Source organism: Populus nigra, chromosome 19, assembly GCF_951802175.1.
Source record: "Populus nigra chromosome 19, ddPopNigr1.1, whole genome shotgun sequence".
Taxonomy (NCBI): Eukaryota; Viridiplantae; Streptophyta; class Magnoliopsida; order Malpighiales; family Salicaceae; genus Populus; species Populus nigra.
The window spans coordinates 13,290,907-13,310,716 of NC_084870.1; the positions used below are offsets into that span (position 1 = coordinate 13,290,907).

Genomic DNA, 19,810 nt, shown 5'->3' on the forward strand with positions numbered 1-19,810 from the left:
ATAATAACTCGAATTCATTTTTTATTCTATATTATCTAGTATATTTGATCATTTTGACATTACATATTAAGATTTAACTAAAATCTTTTTAATATATAAAACATGGTTATTAAATTTGACTCATAACTCGATTTAAAACTTAGATTTTATTCTATCTATGTCCAAATTAATGGTTTATCTCGTATTAGTGTAAGAACTAGAATTCTATCTTTATTTTATTTTATTTAAAATCTTGGAGAGTTTGATAAATACGAACCAAAATTAAGCTAAATCTCTCAAAGTATATAAAGACTAATTTCATCTTGAAAATGGTATTGCAGTTAGGATTTTAGGAAGATAAGTCAACACAAGCACCTAGTAGAGAGCAGTTCTGCTGCATTTTTTTACTCTGCTTGAGAACAGCACCTGCTGATCCATCATTGCTAACAACAAGTATCTTCACCGAATCAATAAACAGACTCGTTACAAACACAGGGTTCAATTTAAGCATGTTGGAATAATAGAGGGACTTCCAGTGATCTTTATCCAACTGACTGCCTGCCTGCCACCGCCCTCTTTTTTTTTTTTTAAGTAAAAATTAGGTTTCAGCAGTATTTTTTTTAATTTTTTTATATTATTTTTATTTATTATATTAATAATAATTTTTTTAAAAAAATATTATTTTATCATATTTTTAAATAAAATACACTTCAAAAAATTAAATACCAAACAAATAATAGTATTTATTTTTTTAATATTTTTTTTTATTTTTTAAATTTATTTTTAATATTATTATATCGAAATAATATAAAAATATTAACAAACAATAATTAAAAAAATTAAAAAATGATACCAATGATGAAAGAAGAAGAAGCTGCTTTTAAGCAAAAACAGAGAATAAAATGAAAGAAGGAAGAGAAGTGGTGGTCTCTGCCCTCCAATTCGCTTGTACCGATGACATCTACACCATGCCACCGCTGAAAGGCCCCTTCTTTTCTTTTCTTTTTTTCCATTTGTTCCATGTATGATTTTAAAGGAGGCCAAGTTCTAATCTTTTTGGGAACTGACAAGGAATTTTTTCATGCATCAAATGGGTTTTGTCAGTTGGTATCTGGAAAAACTTTTATGTTTTGTTTTTTTTCCAAAATTAATAACCCCATTTTGCTTTCTGTTGAATTTCATATTCTAATGGATTCTCTCTTGTTCAGGTTGGTTAGAGCTGCTCACAAGAAGGGAGCAAACATTATTCTCATTCAGGTAGGGCGGTTATGCTGATATCTCTTTGCTAAATATGAAGACAACTTAAAAGATCAAATGAAATGAAATGAAATATTGGCATCGCTGCTTAAATGAAATATGAGTTTTTTTTTCTAGCAGTTTCGAGTGATTGCCAAGATACTAGTCTCTTGTTGCAGCATGCTATAGGAAATGAAAGTGAAATTGTTGCCTAGCTGTGAAATTTGAATCTAAGATTTCAGGGTTGGTTGTTGGATATTCTCTATCTGAATTTTGTACTTTCTGGAACCCAGTAAATTTGAAGTCATTTTGCATTAACTAGATGACTTATTTCCCAGTTGAACTGGTTTTCTAAGCTAAATTTGCAAAGATTGGAGAAGGTACGAAACATTCACCTTTTTGGGCCTTTTCTTCTGGACACGCGCGCGCGCACACACTGGTTTCTTTTTTATTTGCTTTGGTATCCAGAAACGAGTAGGAGCACTTTTTCTATTTTGTCATTTTTCCTATAAAGTAATTACATGATGGAAAGTTTGAAGCAGCTGGTGATTTTGTTTATTTTTTAAACATTAGCAATATTCTGGGATCAGTGGTTTCCAGAGGAAGCCCGGGCTATGGCACTGCAGGATGCAGAGATATTATTGTACCCCGCCGCCATTGGTTCTGAACCTCAAGATCAAGGACTTGATTCTCGTGATCACTGGAAACGAGCAATGCAGGGTCATGCTGGGGCTAATTTGGTGAGTTGCTGTACTGGTACACTGGCAATGTATTATATGTTTGGTTTGTCATGCTGATTCTAACATGGTTTTTTCTATTTTGATCCTTGTTTATGCACGCTTTCTCTAAGGATTTTACCATTGATGTGTATATTCCGCTTTATTTAGATACCATCATCACCTTGAGATTCCCACAACATCTCCACAGTGTGATATTTGTTATGGAATGCTGCCATAAAAAAGGTCTTTGATGTATGTCCTGACAAATTCAATTCAGGTACCAGTAGTAGCTTCAAACCACATTGGAAAGGAAATAATCCAGACAGAGCATGGAAACAGTGGGATCACATTTATGAAACTCCTTTATAGCAGGTATTCAATTATTTGATTTGCGGGGCAAACTAGTCATACGAATGAACAAGTAACCATGGTGAAAGAAAACTTAATGTAAATGATCTGACTGACAGGACCAGCAAGGGAAATTGTTGCAGGAGCTGATGAGAAAGAGGAAGCTGTTCTTGTTGCAAAGTTTGATCTGGAGCAGATCAAGTCAAAGAGACATAGTTGGGGTGTATTTCGTGATTGGCGTCCAGGTTTATACAATGTTCTTTTGACATCAGATGGAAGTAATCCGGTATTGTGATTTAATATATTAATTCCTTGTAAACTCTTTCTAAAACTTTTCCCCTGCCATGAATTATATCTCTAGAATGAACAAGAGAAAGGGGTGGGTAACGTTAGATAAAATTCGAGCTTGAACAAAATATCAAAAGGCAAGTGCTTGGGCACATTGACTTGAGCTCCTTACCTACTGTGGTTCATAAAACATCACTCCATTACCTCCTGTTCCTTTTCCTTTTCTTTTACTTTGTTGTAGAGTTTTTTTTTTTACATGTATCTGTCGCAATCCACTAGAATCCATTCCTGGAAAATTGCTACGTCAATACATGCCATAAATTTTATACAATAATGCAAAATGATAGAGTGGTCCCGAGTGTTCATCACCTTCACATTTTGTCATCTTGATATCCATGTCTGGTAGCCTGAAATCATTGCCCATGAGGTAGAAATCACGTACATGATTTTAGATAGTGTTTAGATAGATTTTTGTCATGTGTTCCTCCTAAGTTCTAATGAGCTAAACCACGCCAGCTTCTTGGCAATCATACTCAAGTGATTGGTAGAGCTTTTCTAAAGTATCAAAGCCACAAATTTAGACTTGCAGCTACTTGGACGTTTCAATTTGCTCCACATAGCTTTTTTGCAAGATATAAACATATTTAGTTCCTTTGGATTTGGGGTGTTAGTCATGCCCTGTGTCAGGCTTTTTTTAAGGAATCTTCTGTTCCCATCCCTGGAATATTCCCAATCCAACATGTTTCTAGAAGTATTTCTCTCTCAACATCTTTCATGTAGGAAAAAGCTTGCACCAAGAATCTATTCTGGATCACATCGAATGTGTCTGGCGCCAAAACTTGTATTATTTTGGATTCAAGTCGGTTCTTTATGACGTGCTTTCTCCTTTTCTTTTGTCTAGATGTGCACTGAGCAATCAATGTCAATTGACGCAGATCATTTTACACTTTAGCAGTCGTAAGCCGAAGCGTGTATTATTTACTGTTTTCTGAGTTAAGAATAGCTAAGGTACAGGACTATGTCTTTCACGTAGTTACATGCAGAAGGAAAGTTAGAAACTAAATAGGTATTGTTGTCCACAGGTCTTCCAGTAAAGGTATAGTTTTGGTCACGCATGCCATCACAGTCTTGAAACTTCTTCATTTCTACTTGCCCCATCCCCCCCACCCAAATGAAAAGAGATGAGACTTGTATATATCAGTCACAATCTACACTTTCCATCTTCCAACCACTGAAGAAGGTGACTGAAGTTATTGAGGTGAAAGTCCATTTTAATTCTTTGTTTGTTCTGGTACTGCCATATTCTTATTTGACTATTTGAGTAAAGCTGAACCAGTGTAATTCATGATTTAGAGTGCTAGCTATCTTTAAGTAATACAAGCATATAACAGCTACTTTGAAGTTCCAAATTCACTCTTTATCTGCTTTTAACTTCTTCTTTTCCTTGTTCTCATTTCCATACGTAATCTGCTTTTAACATTTTTGTCTTGTTTAGATTAGCACTTGATTTTGCTGTCTTGACAGTCAGCTCTGGAATCCAGGATGGCCCAATGAATTAGCCAGGTGTTAGCCTGTTACTGGATTTTGGAGCCATCATATATAAGCAGGTTTCTGTTAGAAGACAGACTGGATACCCAAGAATATGGCTACAAGTGGGGTTTGGTTTATTTCTAGCATTTGGTAATGCATGCTTTACACAAGTGCACGTTTGGGCTCTTTAGGTATTTTTCGATGATTTTGAGATCTTTATATTAAAACCATGCATGGTATTTTTGCCTTCAAAACATTTATATTTGATGTGACCTTTCACTCAAACTCTCTTTCTAGCTGAATGATAGGCATTTCATTATGTGTTTTTTTAGTTGCCACTCATTTGAAGTGATAGTGATAGAACTAGAACCCAAATGACATGTTTTATAGAGCATTTCATTATTTGTTTAAGGCAGTAGTGACTACTTGTAATAGGAGACAAATTGAATGAGAAACTGAGGGTTTCGAATCAGAGATTGCTGATATTAATTCTTATTCATCCAACTAAATTTGCTTTGCATTATCGTGAAGATGGTTGATGATCCGAGAACAAAATACACTAAAATTGTAGAGGGAGATTTCCATTCTTGAAATGATCTGAAAATTGTCAGGTGCAAGAAGGAAATGGATATTGAAGGGGAACAGAAGAAATATAGAAGTTCAAAGGAGCAGAAAAGGGGATTTAGTATAGATTGTTAAGCTATCTGCCTTCTCTTACTTTTCTTATTTGTAACTGGACCACAAAAGCAGAAGCTGTGTGTTTTTTTTTAAAACTGGAAAGCGAAAGTGTTCCTACCAAAGAAACTGTCATTGACTTTCATGACCGCTTCTTTTAGCCTTCTTTTCAACCATCATCATCATCGTTGCCTTTTTCCTCATCAGATTCTTCCTGCGCATCATCTTCATAGTCTTCTTCAACTTCTTCCTCATCTCCTTCATCAATGATTTCATCATTGGGATGAACAAACTGCAGCGTCAACCTCCCATCCTGTCTACATGCACGCAGAAACTCCAAGGTAGGCATCCTCACTTCTTCAAGGACAAACCTACCATCATGCCTATAAGACTTAAAGATAACCTGAGGCTTTCCACTCCTTCCGATACATGAAATTGGCGGAGGGAATGCCCTTCCACCTGATCTTGGCCTGCTGAGATCCTCTGATACAGAACGCCTTGTGATTCTTACTTTCTCCTGGTATCGCCAGTCATCATTTACATCATTCTTCAAGTCTTCAACATCATCAGAACTTTCAAAACCAAGCCCTTCGGTACATAGTTGCAAGCTCTCATAATTCATTCGAGAAAAGTTATCACCATTCTTATGACAACCTGTGTACTGATGATTCTTCAGGGCGGTGCTCGAGACAGAGTCCAATATTGATGGACTCTTCTTGACCTCCACGCTATCATTCTTGTAGAGTCTTGTTGTTCTGGCTTCCGAGTTCAAATCTAGGAACGATGAAGTTGCCAATAAAGAAGAAGAAGGTGATTGAGGATCCTCCTTGAAATGAAGCTCACCGAATATCTCAGTTAAGGAGGATGGCTCCATTGGTTTTACAGGCTTGATTTGGTTCCATGATGAGAGGGATTCAAGCAGTGTAGGGTTTTCTGGCAATGGTTTTTCAAATATATGTTGGAGCCTTCCACAGGCAGCCATAGCTAGGTTTAGGCTCCCTCAATCTAGTCTAGTAGTATAAAGAAGACGAGCTTTCTTTTTTCTTGGTGGGGGGTAGAGAGAAAGAGGGAGATAAAGAAACACGAGAATGGCGTGGGGGTTGAAAAAAATCAAGAGATGATGCTTCTTGTTCGTTTGGTTAGGGCATGGAGCATCTCTTCCATTGGAGAGGAATAAGGACGGGTGGTTTTGAAGCTAGCTCGAAATTTGGTGGTCATAAATAAATGTATGCATGCAAACTCAATTCATTTCTTGAAAAATCCCAGTATTAAATAAATAGATATTAAATTATATTTTACCTAATTTACCTCTCCAAAAAATCTCAAAATAAAAATTGATAAGGAGATAAACTTCAATCGGTGAAGGAAAGATACAAAAAATATGAATTGTGGTGGAAATAATGTGAAGCAATCTAAGTAAAAAAGAGAGAGTATTTGGAATTTAGATAGCTTTTGGGTGAAAACATGTTTGGAGATAAACATAGAATAAATCAATGTCTAAGATAATCTAATTTTTATCCTTTTTCTTCTTACATCTATTTTTTCTGTTTTAAAATAGTAACCAGCCAAAAACTACCTTAAAAAATCTCTGTCACTTTTCTTTGTCCTAAATTCGAGCAAGCATGGTTTTTTTTACCTTGAATAAAACTTTGATTTTACTATAGTCGAATTAATATTTTTGAAAATTTATATGTGGCATTTAATAGTCCAATCAGAACCCTCTATTGCTAGGGTTTGAATTTTAGGAAAAACCTTTTGCTTTCTCTTCATTTGATTTATTGGGAGATTCAGTGGACAATGGAGCATATAATGAGAAAAGGCCCTCTCTTATCTCTGATTCCACACTCTTTTCAAAACATTAAAAGACTTTTAATATCATGGGATTATTTTTATATTTTAAAAGTGTTTTTTTTTTAAATTATTTTTTATTTTAAATTAAAATTTTTAGTATCTTTAGATTATTTTGATATATTAATATTAAAAATAATTTTTTAAAAATAAAAATATTTTTTAATAAAAAAATACTTTACAAAATAATTACTATTAAAAATAACATCTAGATAATGAAATAGAGTTAATTGCAGCGTGTGCTACTAAATCGGGAGGATTATAATAACTTTCAATATTACTACTCCATGACATGGGGAAAGAGGGGCCAGAGCCTTTTCTTGGGTTCGTTGAACAAGGCGGTTTTTATCCAAATTTCAATCACAGCATGGTGTCTGATAGTGCCATTTAGCTGTACAGACTATACTGATGTTGATCTGGCTGGTCAATATCTTCAATCACCACACATCTTCACCAGTCCATTATCTCTGCGTATAATATATATTTCCTTTTTTTTCCTGTTTCTTCTCACCACCATGAGCATCTATCTTGTCAGTGTGATTTTCATCATAAAGGGCACAAAAGTATGATAAGAATCACTGGTTTTGATCATGCACTGCCGTGATGAGCAGTAATACATCAATTCATTGACATTAATCCCTTCTATCTTGGTGTGTTTTTATTATAGATTTAGGTCAGATTGTTAGCCACACGTAAGATGGGCTGTGGACACGATCTTTAGGGAAGTTCTGTGAACATCAATTCACTAGTCCATTGCCTTTGTTAACATCATCACCGCTCACTAATCTCCATGATTAAGCTCCAATCAGCTGACCCTGTTACACAAAATCTATGTGCTTGTGAGCTGTGGATTTATCATTTATCAACCTGAACTAAACACAGGAAACCGTAACAAAGACCCTATGTTACTGTAATCTTTACAGCCAGCAGCTCTTGGAATATTCCCACTGGATCTTTGCACATGTCCAATCCTGTTCCAGGAAATGATTGGCTGTTATCCTTCACTTTTAAAAAGCCTATCTTCCGCTTGATACAGTACATCTTGACATATAATGACAGGGCATTATAGTGCCAATCACTAGGCAAGTAGCTCCTGTTCTAACCGTAGAGTGCCATAGTCGTGTGTGTTTTTTTGCCGCAACATTTTACTGGTTCAGTGGCTTTTCAGAAGCAGCGCCACATCTAAAATCTGGATATTCTGATTCTAGTACAAGTAGCTGCTAAATCTACAGCCATAAGGACTACGTCCAAATATAAATGGGGACAAAAACAAAAGTTTTCAGCAACTAAAAGATGGTATAAGAGACAATGTTCGATTCTGAAATGGAAAGAAAAAAAAAGGGAAGGGGAAAAGATCCAAGATGATAATTGTAGAAGACTAACAAAGCTAACATCAATGTTACTCAAGTGTTTAAGAAATGAGGCTGTAATTTTAAGTAGAAGATGTTAGTTCCACACCAATGTCATCCATCAAATTGGGAAACCACCAAGCACACAGAAACCTTATGTGAACAATAACAAACGTACTCATTGTTTCCAAATCAAAGATAAATATCCTCCTTTTTTGAAGAATCAGTTGGGACAAAACTACTTTTGGACACCCTTCATCGCCAAGCTTCAATACGCTCCGACCTTGACTCTATAAAGCTACCAATTCCTCGAGTCTTGTTAGTAGGCGGTGTTAAATGAAGTACAGATGACTGCCTGCTAAATTTTCCAGGACTTTTTCTGAGACTGGAATTACTTGATTGGCCAGCACTGTTCTTTCTGGTACCTGCTTGAACTCCGGCCTTAACTCTACGACTGTATGTGTCATTGACCAAGTCAACCTCGGTAGCAGTCTCACAGGAATGATCTCCATTGGCAATTAGCTTGTCAACAGAGGTTGCATAACTTAGGTCTTCTTCATCAGCTATGAAATTGTTTTGACTGGAGTTGTAGGAACTTTCTACAACAGGTTCTTCAGCCATGAAGGCTCGCTCAATTGTTTCATTTTCATTTTCTCTACCTTCGGCACAGGACAGCGAAGGGCTCTCGTGACCGTTCTCATCAAATGGCTCAAGACGTGAAGAAGGTGACGAATCCACCACAGAATCTTCTCTCTCTCGCAGTGTCCTTAGGATAAGGGTCTTGAGGAAATTCATCACTTGGACAGCATACATTAAGGCAGTCAGAGGATCTGCCATCTGCAACAAAATTAAGACAAAGGGCGAATCAGCACACCAACAATTGCCCCATCAAAATACCGTTAGTAACTAGGTCTCTGGCTGGTCCATTTGCTGTGCTCTTACATGGCAGAGTACTAGCATGTAGCATCTACGGACATAATCGAAGAAGAGATTGAAAAGGAAAGTAAGAGTTTCACTACTATTAGCTTCCCTGAAATCAAAATAAGCTCTAATCTAAAGAAAAGCAAGAAAAATAATTTGAATGGAACAAACAGCATGTAAAAATCAGATCTTAGATAAACAAGAAAAATCATTGAAGTTCAGGAACGTCCAAACAACAATAGACATGTACTTGAGTCATGTTCGGTGCAAAAACTGTGGCTACATTGTGTGCATTCATCTTGTTCAGGTGTTCTTGTTGGACAACATCAGCCATCAGATTGATCGCCCAATCTAATAGTGCAGCTTCTGTTGGAGGCAGATTTCTTGCAAGATTAGCACAATCCTCTTCAGTTCGACATTCTATTACTTGTTCAGGCGATAATGAATCCAGAACCCCTGTTGGAAGCTCTCTAAACCAAGCCTAGACAAACAGATGCCTTCAAGTCAGTATAGCCATGTGTTGAAAGCAAAGAAAAAAGAAAAAAGAAAAAAGAAGTCAATGCTGAGACAAAAAAGGAACACTTTCTACAGATGGAACCCCAGTCTAAGCACAGAAGACAGATGATATGTTCAAAGAAACTGGATTGCAGATGAGATGATGGCAGTGAAATGGGGCAGCCACAGCGCAGCATTTGGCGACAGAGAATATGTGGAACTGAAGCTAGAAATCAGGCTGGTAATGGTGGCCCAAAAGAATTGCAGGACCCATGGTTGTAAGCAATCTTCACCGAAAAGCTTAATGATGAAGTGCCATAGATCCAGCTTTATTGAAATGACTTTCAGAAAATAATTTTGTAAGAAGATGAGTTTTTTGAACTGCAAATAGCATGAATATATGCAACATGAACAAGTAACTCATACCAGTAAGATAGCATCCAGCAATTGACACAGGATAGATATGATAACTAGATCATCACAAATTTACAGGTCCATAAACTTTTAGAATAAAGGTTAATTTAATTTTGTCGAGCCTTATACTATTTTCCTCTACTTTTGCTCCCCACCAAGAAAAAGAATTGATTGTTGCTTACAATTTTCTTCTGTCAGCTTAATTATAACAAACACAGCTTACAGGGATGTTATATGTGTGATCTACACATGGCAGCATTTCTTCCATTTTTTTTCCTTGTTTCACTATCTTCAGTGTAGCATTAACCAGTTCAATTCGCCTTACAATGAATATGTAATTTTCTTCACTATTAAATGTGTGATAATTCATAACTCAAGCAGGTGCATAATGGGGAAATGATCCGAGAGTAATTTATGTTGCTATACCTTGATAAGTCCTGCCAGACAATGTACATCAACCCCTTCTGGTACCACCCCACCATTCAGTTGCTCCCTAACATACTCCTCCTGACTGTTTTCTGCAGCAATTCTGAAAATCCCTTCAGCCTGAATGCAACAATTAATAATTTGATGATGACCATAATCAAAACAAAATGAAATCCAACAAATTAAAATTAAAACATGCCCCAAGATGCCTAAATCAGACAATTTCCCCATCTCTGGAGTCAGCATAATGATGCTAACAGAGAAAAATGACAAGGTGATGTACCTGCAAGCCTCCATGAGCATACAAGCGTCTTTGCATTAGCAAGAGAATTGTTGGCACGCTGTTCCCTCTTGAGTCATATGACAACTGCATAGATTCTGTGGAAACTCCAAAAACAGTTGCGCTGCATGATGAGAAAAAAATCAAATTAGTAGGCAAAGAGCGAGGCAGCAATTGTACAAGTTAAAATAGTTAACTGCTTTTAATTGGCATGATGTAGAGCTCAGTAGACAGGAATAACTTAAAAACACAGCTTCGGTGCCATAGGTGGTTTGTTTAAACTAGCAGTGAAACAGAACATTCAACATGTTAAATCCTGGCGTGCGCCTGTCTCGCAAACTGATCAAGTGGGGAGTTTGTGATTACACACATACAACTACAACCATAACCAAGGCACCAGTGCAAGTGATCAAGAAAGGGGAGGGGGCTTCAGTTCATCTGTAATAGTCAAGTTGTGAATAACAATTATTTTCTAATTTATATCACTAACACGAAACAAACAGAATTCAATTCGATAATCAAGAGGGAAACAAGACTTCCATCAGCAGCAGTTAGAACAAATGAATGCCGTAGTGGAATCAAAAGTTTAAGTAGAGTTTGAGAATATTAAATTGGTTAACTTATAATGTTTGGGGAATTGAGATAAAATAATTTCATCGAAAGGGCTCGCGCAAACGAATTGGGCATTCTGACTTTCGATGAAGGCTGGAGTATGGAACATATACTCCCTTAAACAAATGAAACTTGGTTCCAGAAATTAAGCATTTGTACAAAGGTCCGTGAAGCGATTTCTATGCGTCAATCCATGCAGAACTAAGTTGAAAAGGTTGTGGTATTTACATGGAAAAGTCCAACTTATATGGATTCAAATAGCTGACCAGCAGCTACTCCTCATTCCAAGAATATAATGCATCAAAATAAGACGGGAAAGAGGAGTGGTCTGCCACTTCTCCCCGAACTTGGGGAGTTGACAAAAATGGAAGTAAAAAGCTCCAATATCCTACAATAAAATATCAGATAATGCTTTCAATATTTGATAAAGCTAATGGTTGCTTATGTGCTCAGATCCATGATTCCAACTAACACCAATATAAAACATGGGATAAGAGCAAAATATATAGGTCAATTTCTCCTATTTGTTTATTGCTACAAAGCTTTTCAGTTGAATATCTTTAATACTTTTGCTTCCAGAAATTGTTTCTGCTGCAAAACTTTACAGTTGAATTCTTCTCTCTCTTTTTTCCCAGAAAATGGAACTTCACAAAAACATCAAACTTCAATGGAGGGGAAAAAAGGACCAAAGAACCTTAAATTAGTTGTAAGAAAATTCACAATTTCAAGACTGGATAAGGCAATAGAACCACAAGATTGAATCCATCACTTGGGTACAACAAGCTGGAAACCATTACAACAAGCAAAAGGGAGAGAGAGAAACCCCGACTTTGACGCAAAACAAGCATCCATAAAAATTAAAACCCAACCCCAGAAAATTAAAATCACAAAGACCAATGAAAAACAGGAGCTTTCACCAATTAACTGCTAAAAAGTCCACGTTTATGAGAACTGCATTTGCAGAAACCAAAGAAAAAATCAAAGAAACAATAACTTGCCAAAAAAAGAAACTTAACAGTGCCAAGGATTGAAATAACCATAAAAACACAAGAAGGATAAAAATAAAGAAAACCCGCAATTTCATTTCGATCAAAGAACACAATGTACCTACCTAGCACTGGGAGGCCTCCTGGGGACTTCAGGTTCGAACTCAACAGGCAAACCCAAGAACCCATTAAACCTATCAAAGGTAACATGAGCCACATGGCGCACATTGGTTGGCCAACCAATCTCCATACTAGCACAAAGTTCCCTTCTATCACTCTTGCAAGCCACTAGAGACTTCCTGAAAAGTGCCACAAGAAGAGCCAGTAAAGAAAGCTGATCCCTCTGATTCTTTTCTCTTTGCTTCACCAACTCCTCATCATCTTCATCAATGCCATCTTGTGTTAAAGGAGATTGTGGGGGTATACAAGTCACAGAGGAGGAGGAGGAGGAGGAGGAAGTTGGTGAAGGAGAAGAAGGGAAATGTGAAGGGGAGTGAAGGACTTCAGTCATGGCTGGCAAAGAAAAGGTCCAATCTTTCTTCCTTGAAATATTAATAAAAAACAAGAAAAGGAGTACTTTTCTTGATTTTTCAAGTCTTTTCTTTAACAAAATAAGATTTGTTGTTGAAAGAAGTCTTCACAGTTCACAGAAAGAGATTTGTGGAGTTGTATTGAAGGAATAGACTTTCTTTCTTTGTGGGACGTGAGAATCATTAACTCTCGCAAAGAAAAAAAGTTCATGTATTCTTTCTCTCTCTTTTTTTAATATTTCTCTCTCTTGAGAATTGAAGAAGCAAAGTAGATACTAGATAGAGAGAGAGAGAGAGGATTTGGTGGGAAATAAATTGTTTGTATAGAAAAAAGGGAAAGGTAATTAAAAGGTGATTAATTAATAGCTTGAAGTAGAAGGGTTTGATTATGGTGGGTTAATAAATTCTTTGCAGGGATAGCTGTGGCTGTGGCCTCTTCTTGTCTTTGACAGCCAAAAAAAAATCACATTTTTTACAGGGATAGCTGAGCTTTCTCCGTGGGAATTGAAGCGGCCCTGTAGGCTTTTTGAGAAGAGTGGGGGCAAGGGGGCCTGGCTCAAGCTTGCTGTAAAAAAAACTCTACCATTGGTATGTTAATGTCTATGAATCAGCGCATGAATCAAGTAACAGCAGTAAAATATGGCCATCGTAAAGATGAAGATTTTTGCTCTCCCTCCCTGTTACTTCCATTGTCAGACTTGACTGAACTCTACCTAGAAATTACCATGAAATTAAAAATCACTTTTCTTGATGATGAAGAAGCAATATTGTTCAACAGTTGATATTGTCTTTGCTTGTTGAACCAGCAAAAACCTAGATATGTGTTTCTCCAACAATGCAAGACTTGTTTGTTTTGGCATTGGTGAAATCAAACCTTGCCTTAGTTGGCATCCTCTTCTTGAAGTAGATGTGAATAAATGCCATAGATATGCGGGTAGGAGTCGTGTGGGTATGACATCTTGCAAGTTCTTGAATGTGTCGTTAGATTTCATAGCCATTATGCCCCGTTTGTGCTCGTCGAGTTAAAAGGTTTGTACATAGTTATTAAACACCCTAGAACGACTCGGATATTAGGTTGTCGGTCAACTCGAATCTATGTTTTTTTAATATGAATACCATATAGTATAAGCTCTAATAGCTTGTTATCTTTTCATCACTCGTTAAAAATTGTGAAGCATACAGTATAGATTAACGTGAAGGAAAAAAAAAAGTATACGAGTGAAAAAAAAAATGTGGATTCTTATGAGAATATTATGGGCGTGCTTGGCACCCACGTAATTGATTCAAGAGTTAAAAAGAAGAGAGAAAGAAAATGGATCCTCGCTAATATCATCAATGATGATGACATGATCTTAATTTGCGGACAATCATGCTACTTTTTTATATTGCTTTACTTTAATGCCAGAACTTATCCTTTGATATTTGTGTAGCTAGGATATTTCCAAAACTAGACCCAATTTAAGATCTGCATATCACAAGTAAGTTAATTTGAATTAATTCAGATTTTATATATATATATATATTATTTTAATAAAAAAAACAATTCTTTTCATTTATCTCGTTTAAACAGACCCCAAATTAATAAATTATCAAGTTGATCAATTAGACTTGGCTGAATCTTATAACCATGTTCATAACTACTGGCTGAGAAACAAATGTTATGTTCAATGTTCAACTCAATTCTCTGTAGAGAAGAAGCTAGGCAAAAGAAAGACAAAATCTTCAAAATAAAAAATTATGGAAGGTGTGTTCCAATCCTGCTGTTTTCGTGACGAATTGTTGGCCGGCCCACAACTTTTCTTGCACTTGTCTTTGCTTTTGCGTGATTCATGTAAGCTGCTGGCAAGCTAGTGGTTGTTGCTTATACTTGCAAGCAAATCCAACCACCAAATGTCTTGTTTCTTTAGCTACAATAACCAAAATCTGTAGAGGTGGTGAAGACATGGAATTACAAGTGTTTTTGTTTTTTATTTTCGAAAAAAATCACAATCCTTTAAGTTTTCTGGTTATGATAAAACTCTTTTTTTATTCAACGATAAAGATATTTTTAAATTAATTTATGTATTAATTAAGATTAAATTTCTTGTTGAAATTCAAAGGAAGAATTATTAAACCAAGGGACAAATTAGAGTTATGGAACTGGGTTCAATCCAACAAATTAATCTAGTGACTTGTTGATCTGGATTTAATACAAGTTAAGTTTTATATTAAATTAAATGACAGTTGAACTGGTTGAACTCAATTATTCAAGCAAACTCCTGCTGTTGTCTTATGATAAGAAGTCCTCCGTTTGTTCGTCATTAGAAATTTAAGATCGAACTGATCCAGAGGACAGGAACCAGGACAGAAGTTAGAGTGCTTTTCTTCTTGCAGAATAGGTTATGGAGAGCAAAAGGGATGGTAGAGAATTCAGCAAGATGAAGGGAATAACAAGGAGAACAACCTATTTTGTTATTGATGACTCTGAAATCCCAGATGGGATTTTGATGGAAATTCTTTTAAGACTTCCATTGAAATCTATATTCAAGTTCAAGTGTGTATCCAAGCGATGGCTTTCAGTGATTTCCGATCCTTATCTTGTCACCTCCTTTTTGGCTCAGCTAAAGAAGGAGAGTTTATCACCAGCATGGGACCTTCTCTTCTGCTACATGTATAATGGAGGTGGTGAGATTTCTGCCAAAGCTATGGCTCCTCGTCTAACGTTCAAAAACCATCCCGACTTTAAACCTCGAGGTTTTTCCTTGGAATTTCTGACAAGTGAAGTACACCCACAAAATCAATCCATCAAAGTGTTGGCCGCAAGCAATGGGCTGATGTTAATGCCATGCCCTCGTATTGTTAGACTGTATATGTTATACTTGCCAGCAATAGTCTACAATGAGATTATGCATTGGCTTGCCTGTCACTTTACAATCATAGCTTACGATCCAAATGTGAATTCTGGTCAATGCCGCTCGATAAACTTGCCGAAAGACTGGCAGTGTCCCCATCTCGGAGTTCTTGGTTTGTGCCGCGAAACGCCTTTGTAATCTCCACGTGGATGCAGGTAGTGTTGAACGATTTCATGCATGAGTGTCTGCGTGAGGGAACTCAAAGATTATAATTCTGGGGAGTGGTTTATGAGGTCCAAACTACAGCTTTCGTAGCATCTTGAACAACCTTATGCGTATTGGCTTTGATACATAAAAATTCTTATCTCTCGCTCTAATTAAACATGTGCAAACTCCATTTCAATATCAGCATTGAATTAAACATCGTCAACATGGTGATCTATTACAACATTAAGTTCATGGTTTTCATTATCCGTAGCAATCATACCATTAACATCTTCAACAACCTTATTTCTATTGGCTCGATCCATAATAATATTCAGATTTACTAAGTCTTCATCCTCGTTGGTTTGTCCATTCATCCTCGTTGGTTTGTCCATAAAAGTCTTTCTTTAACCATGGTGAAAACCCTGATTAGTTGCCATTCAATTGACCATCTTCACCGCGACAATACATTATAACATTGAGGTTATGGTTTTCATCCCCCATAAAAATAACATCATTAACATCTTCAACAACATCATCCCCGTTAGTTCGATCCATAATAACATCATCGCTCTCATGATTCATCAATTAAACGCCATGAAAGAAAAAGTTAGCATCTCACAAGAAAATTGGTTCATTTTGTTATTAATGATCCTGATATCACTTTTGAATGAAGTTCTTTTACCACTTCCCTTGAAAATTATATTCAAGGGTGTAATGTATCCAAGCACATCGTGTGCAAAATCCTGCTTATTGGTAGCTACTACCATGACTCCAAGGGTGGTAGAAGCAACTAAAAAGTGATGCCTCCTTCATTCTTTTCATTCTTCACAAAACACAATGGCATCAGTCCCGTACTTCCTCTTGCTTCTTCCCACCAGATTTGAGATACCATCCCAGAGCACCAAGAGCTGTAATAGTACCAGCTACAACTGCATAATTCCGGTATTTGTCAGTTGATACTTTTTCAGTGGATGATCCTGGTGGTGTTGAGGAAGCAGCGGTGCTTGCTTTGACATCAGCTGGTGCCGCACCTGAGCCTGAGGCAGTTGTCTCCTCAGGTTTAGGACCCTGAATAAAATAAACAAGTTTGAGCTTCAAGGAATTGATACAGTTCCATCCAAGAAAACCTAATTAAACACAGTGCAGCCGATATAGTATCTTTTCTGAGAAAGCTGAAAGGGGTGAATTTTTACCCCTGTAAAAGTACCCCAAACCCAAGAGGTAATATTAAATGCTTGAAAAAAATAATCAAGAAGTCCGAAAGATGTATTCTATTCTGATAATAGCACATACGATGGCAATAACAAAGTTCAAAAGAAAATGTGCTGTAACCATCCATACCTTGCGTGCAAGTTTCTCCAGTTTTTCTTGCTCAACTTTCTGCAAAAGCCAAAACAACGTACTGCATCATAAGCTATATGAAAAGAAGTAGAAGTCCCAAGAAATCAGCTATCCTTTCATTAAAATGCTGTAAAACTACTAGATAATAAAGTAGATAAAAATAAAAATATTTATTCAGTTTTACCAGGGCACCAATCACACATAATGACATTTATTATGATTTCAGTACAGGCAAGATACTCAATTGCTTTGGCGCAAAAAACAACAATAACATACACACAGGGTTCTTCTTTAACTCTTTTGGTGTCATACACATCTTAATAAAATGCCCTCCCAAGTCCCATCTCTTTCTCTCATCTGGTTAAATAATAGGGAAGCACAGTTCTTGACAGAAATAATAGGTAAGGATAATAATTTGAACTTTCAACAGCAAGATTGCTGCCTACAAGAATGAGTTGAAATAATGTACTATTCCAATGAAAACTGTACCACCAAAAGTCATCACTCATTTTGAAATTAACCATTTTTTATCCATAATTGGTGGATAAATTTGGATGCTTTAAATCAATGCATCATCCCATCAATTAAAACATAGAAGATGGTAAGACTCGAAGAGACATTTTCCCCTAACAGACCATTCACCTAATCAATCCTTTCCTGAAAAAATGGCTCAAATGCCACATAGAACTCGTATGAAAGCTTTTTTTTTTGGTGTTCCCATATGATTTCTCTCTCTCAAAAAGGAAGGCAAAGTGATGTCAATGCAAGAAAGCTGTTCATAATTGCATCAAATCAGTTAGCGGTTAAGAGCCAACAAAGGTAATCAGGCACTAAAATCTAATAGGATTGATAACTAACAGTTCAACACCGCATATATGTCAGTTTACCAAGTTGCAAGTTTAAAGGTAGGCGCTTTTTTTCCAATCAAATTGTAAAGATAGGGATGATGGCCTTTTCAATTTCTTATAATTACAAAAAGAAAATATATTTTTGGCATTTAAACAAAGCACTTTCAACTTTATTCATATTTTACAAATATAAGAAAAACACAAAAGTCAAGCATCACTAGTGTGTTTTGTCCCACAGCTGTGTGCTGGAGCTGAATGAAAATCTTAATTGTACAAACAAACTTTTCAGAAAAGGTTTCATTTTCATTAGAATTTCAACCATATTTCCTCACTTTCTATTTGCTTACTGTCACAGGTTGAATACGCTACTGACCATTTCCCACAGGACAAACTTCCCCTAAAATTGCATTTGCCCTTTTTACTAGAAAATGTAGAATAATAAGCTTTTAGATTGTTTTTGCCACAACTTTTCTGGTAAATCAAACAGTTGCCCGAAAACTAATTTCCTCTTGTTTCACTCTCTTTTACCTCAAATTTCCTAGAAATGACATTCCTATACAACTTTCTGACAAGCACTAGGGGGTGCAAAATATTCCCAACAAGCATCTAATCCTCATGCACTACCAAAATTGAAAACATTTTAATTCCAATACATGCAATTTAAAAAATCCCACCCACTAATAACTACAACCCGCAAACCGAAAATGCGAAACAAACACTAACTTGAGCAATCCACCAACTTACAGAACACAACCAATTATCAGTTTCAGTTTTTCACGATACCCCACAACGAAAACAGTTTACAATAAGGTGGTCTAATAATAATTATTAAGCTAGCATTCAACCCAACAGGCATTATTTACACCCCATTTCCAACGAACTAACAATTTTTTTCTGTTACAAGAGGCTGGTTCTCTATTCTTCTTAGATCATAACAGAATCAAAATCCCAAATCCACCAATTCCGCTACTTTCACTACAAGCAAGCCTTATTTAGGACTAAATTGCAAAAACAAAATGACAGATTTTCTTCGTTATAGCAAAAGAAAAAAAGGAACTTTTCAGGACAATATCAAAAATAAAATTGATAAGTTTGCAAAACAAAAGCCAAAGGCAAAAAACTGTAAAAAATAAATGCTGGGTTTTTCTTTTATTTATTTATATTACCTTAATGTAAACATTTTCTGCTGCCTTTTCCTCTTCGCCAAGCACTTTACCACCACTCGAAAACCTTCTAAGAACTACTCGTCTTGCTGCAGAACCAATTGCCGTCGCCATCGTGAGCACTCCTAATTACCACCTGAAATCATCAACTGGTTAGCAATTTCAATCGAAGAGACGGCAGTGTTGATAATCTTGGATATTAAATTAGGGATTACGAGATATATTTATTAGCTTACTGAGCAAGATATGCAGCAACGATGCAGTGTGGGAGAGGGAGAGATGGTGTGGGCTCTAGCTGCTTTGCCTGGCTTATAAGGATTAAGGGGGCTGGCTGGCTTTGCTTGGAAATGTTAACGTGGGATGGGTAATCAAGTGGAGTTGTCGAGGAAAGAAGATTCTGACCGTTGATTTTGAGTTTTTAGGTGAAAATGATGACGATTTTTTAGTGGGACCGGGTGTAAGAGTCATTCAAGGTTCTCCCGTATAAAATCTAGATAAATCAAGTTTATCCGAATTTTTTAAAAACATCAAAATAACATTACTTTAAAAAAAAATTCAAAAGAAATAATAAGTTTTAATTAAGTGATTGAGCCACGTAATAACCTAGGTTTCTGAACTTATCATACAATTATACTAATTAATTTTTTTATATTTATTTTTATAAAATCTAGCCTGACTCTGATGAGAGGTTAACCTGTCGGCTGTCATACTAAAACGAGTTTAATAATAATATAAGGAACTTTCTATTAGGCCGTCTTTAGTTTGCTAGTGTTCCTGATGATTC

At 36.2% G+C, this 19,810-nt stretch overlaps 2 protein-coding genes and 1 pseudogene across 2 annotated transcripts; 1 reads left to right on the forward strand and 2 right to left on the reverse strand.

The window, feature by feature from the left end:
• The first annotated feature begins 656 nt into the window (after positions 1-656).
• Positions 657-6,078, forward strand: LOC133680131 (N-carbamoylputrescine amidase-like; annotated as a pseudogene).
• A 1,955-nt stretch (positions 6,079-8,033) lies between these two features.
• Positions 8,034-12,938, reverse strand: LOC133679168 (rho GTPase-activating protein 5-like). Its single transcript, XM_062101683.1, has 5 exons — positions 12,232-12,938; positions 10,512-10,632; positions 10,229-10,348; positions 9,144-9,374; positions 8,034-8,809 (listed from the first exon to the last, which is right to left on the reverse strand). Exons 1-5 carry the CDS (start codon positions 12,615-12,617, stop codon positions 8,228-8,230), a joined length of 1,440 nt encoding a protein of 479 aa, XP_061957667.1. The 5' UTR covers positions 12,618-12,938; the 3' UTR covers positions 8,034-8,227.
• Positions 12,939-16,289: 3,351 nt separating this feature from the next.
• LOC133679495 (uncharacterized protein At2g27730, mitochondrial) lies at positions 16,290-19,421 on the reverse strand. The gene is made up of 4 exons (XM_062102104.1): positions 19,263-19,421; positions 19,030-19,162; positions 17,016-17,054; positions 16,290-16,742 (listed from the first exon to the last, which is right to left on the reverse strand). The coding sequence occupies exons 2-4, from the start codon at positions 19,138-19,140 to the stop codon at positions 16,518-16,520; spliced, it is 375 nt and encodes a 124-aa protein (XP_061958088.1). The 5' UTR covers positions 19,141-19,162; positions 19,263-19,421; the 3' UTR covers positions 16,290-16,517.
• Positions 19,422-19,810: the final 389 nt, after the last annotated feature.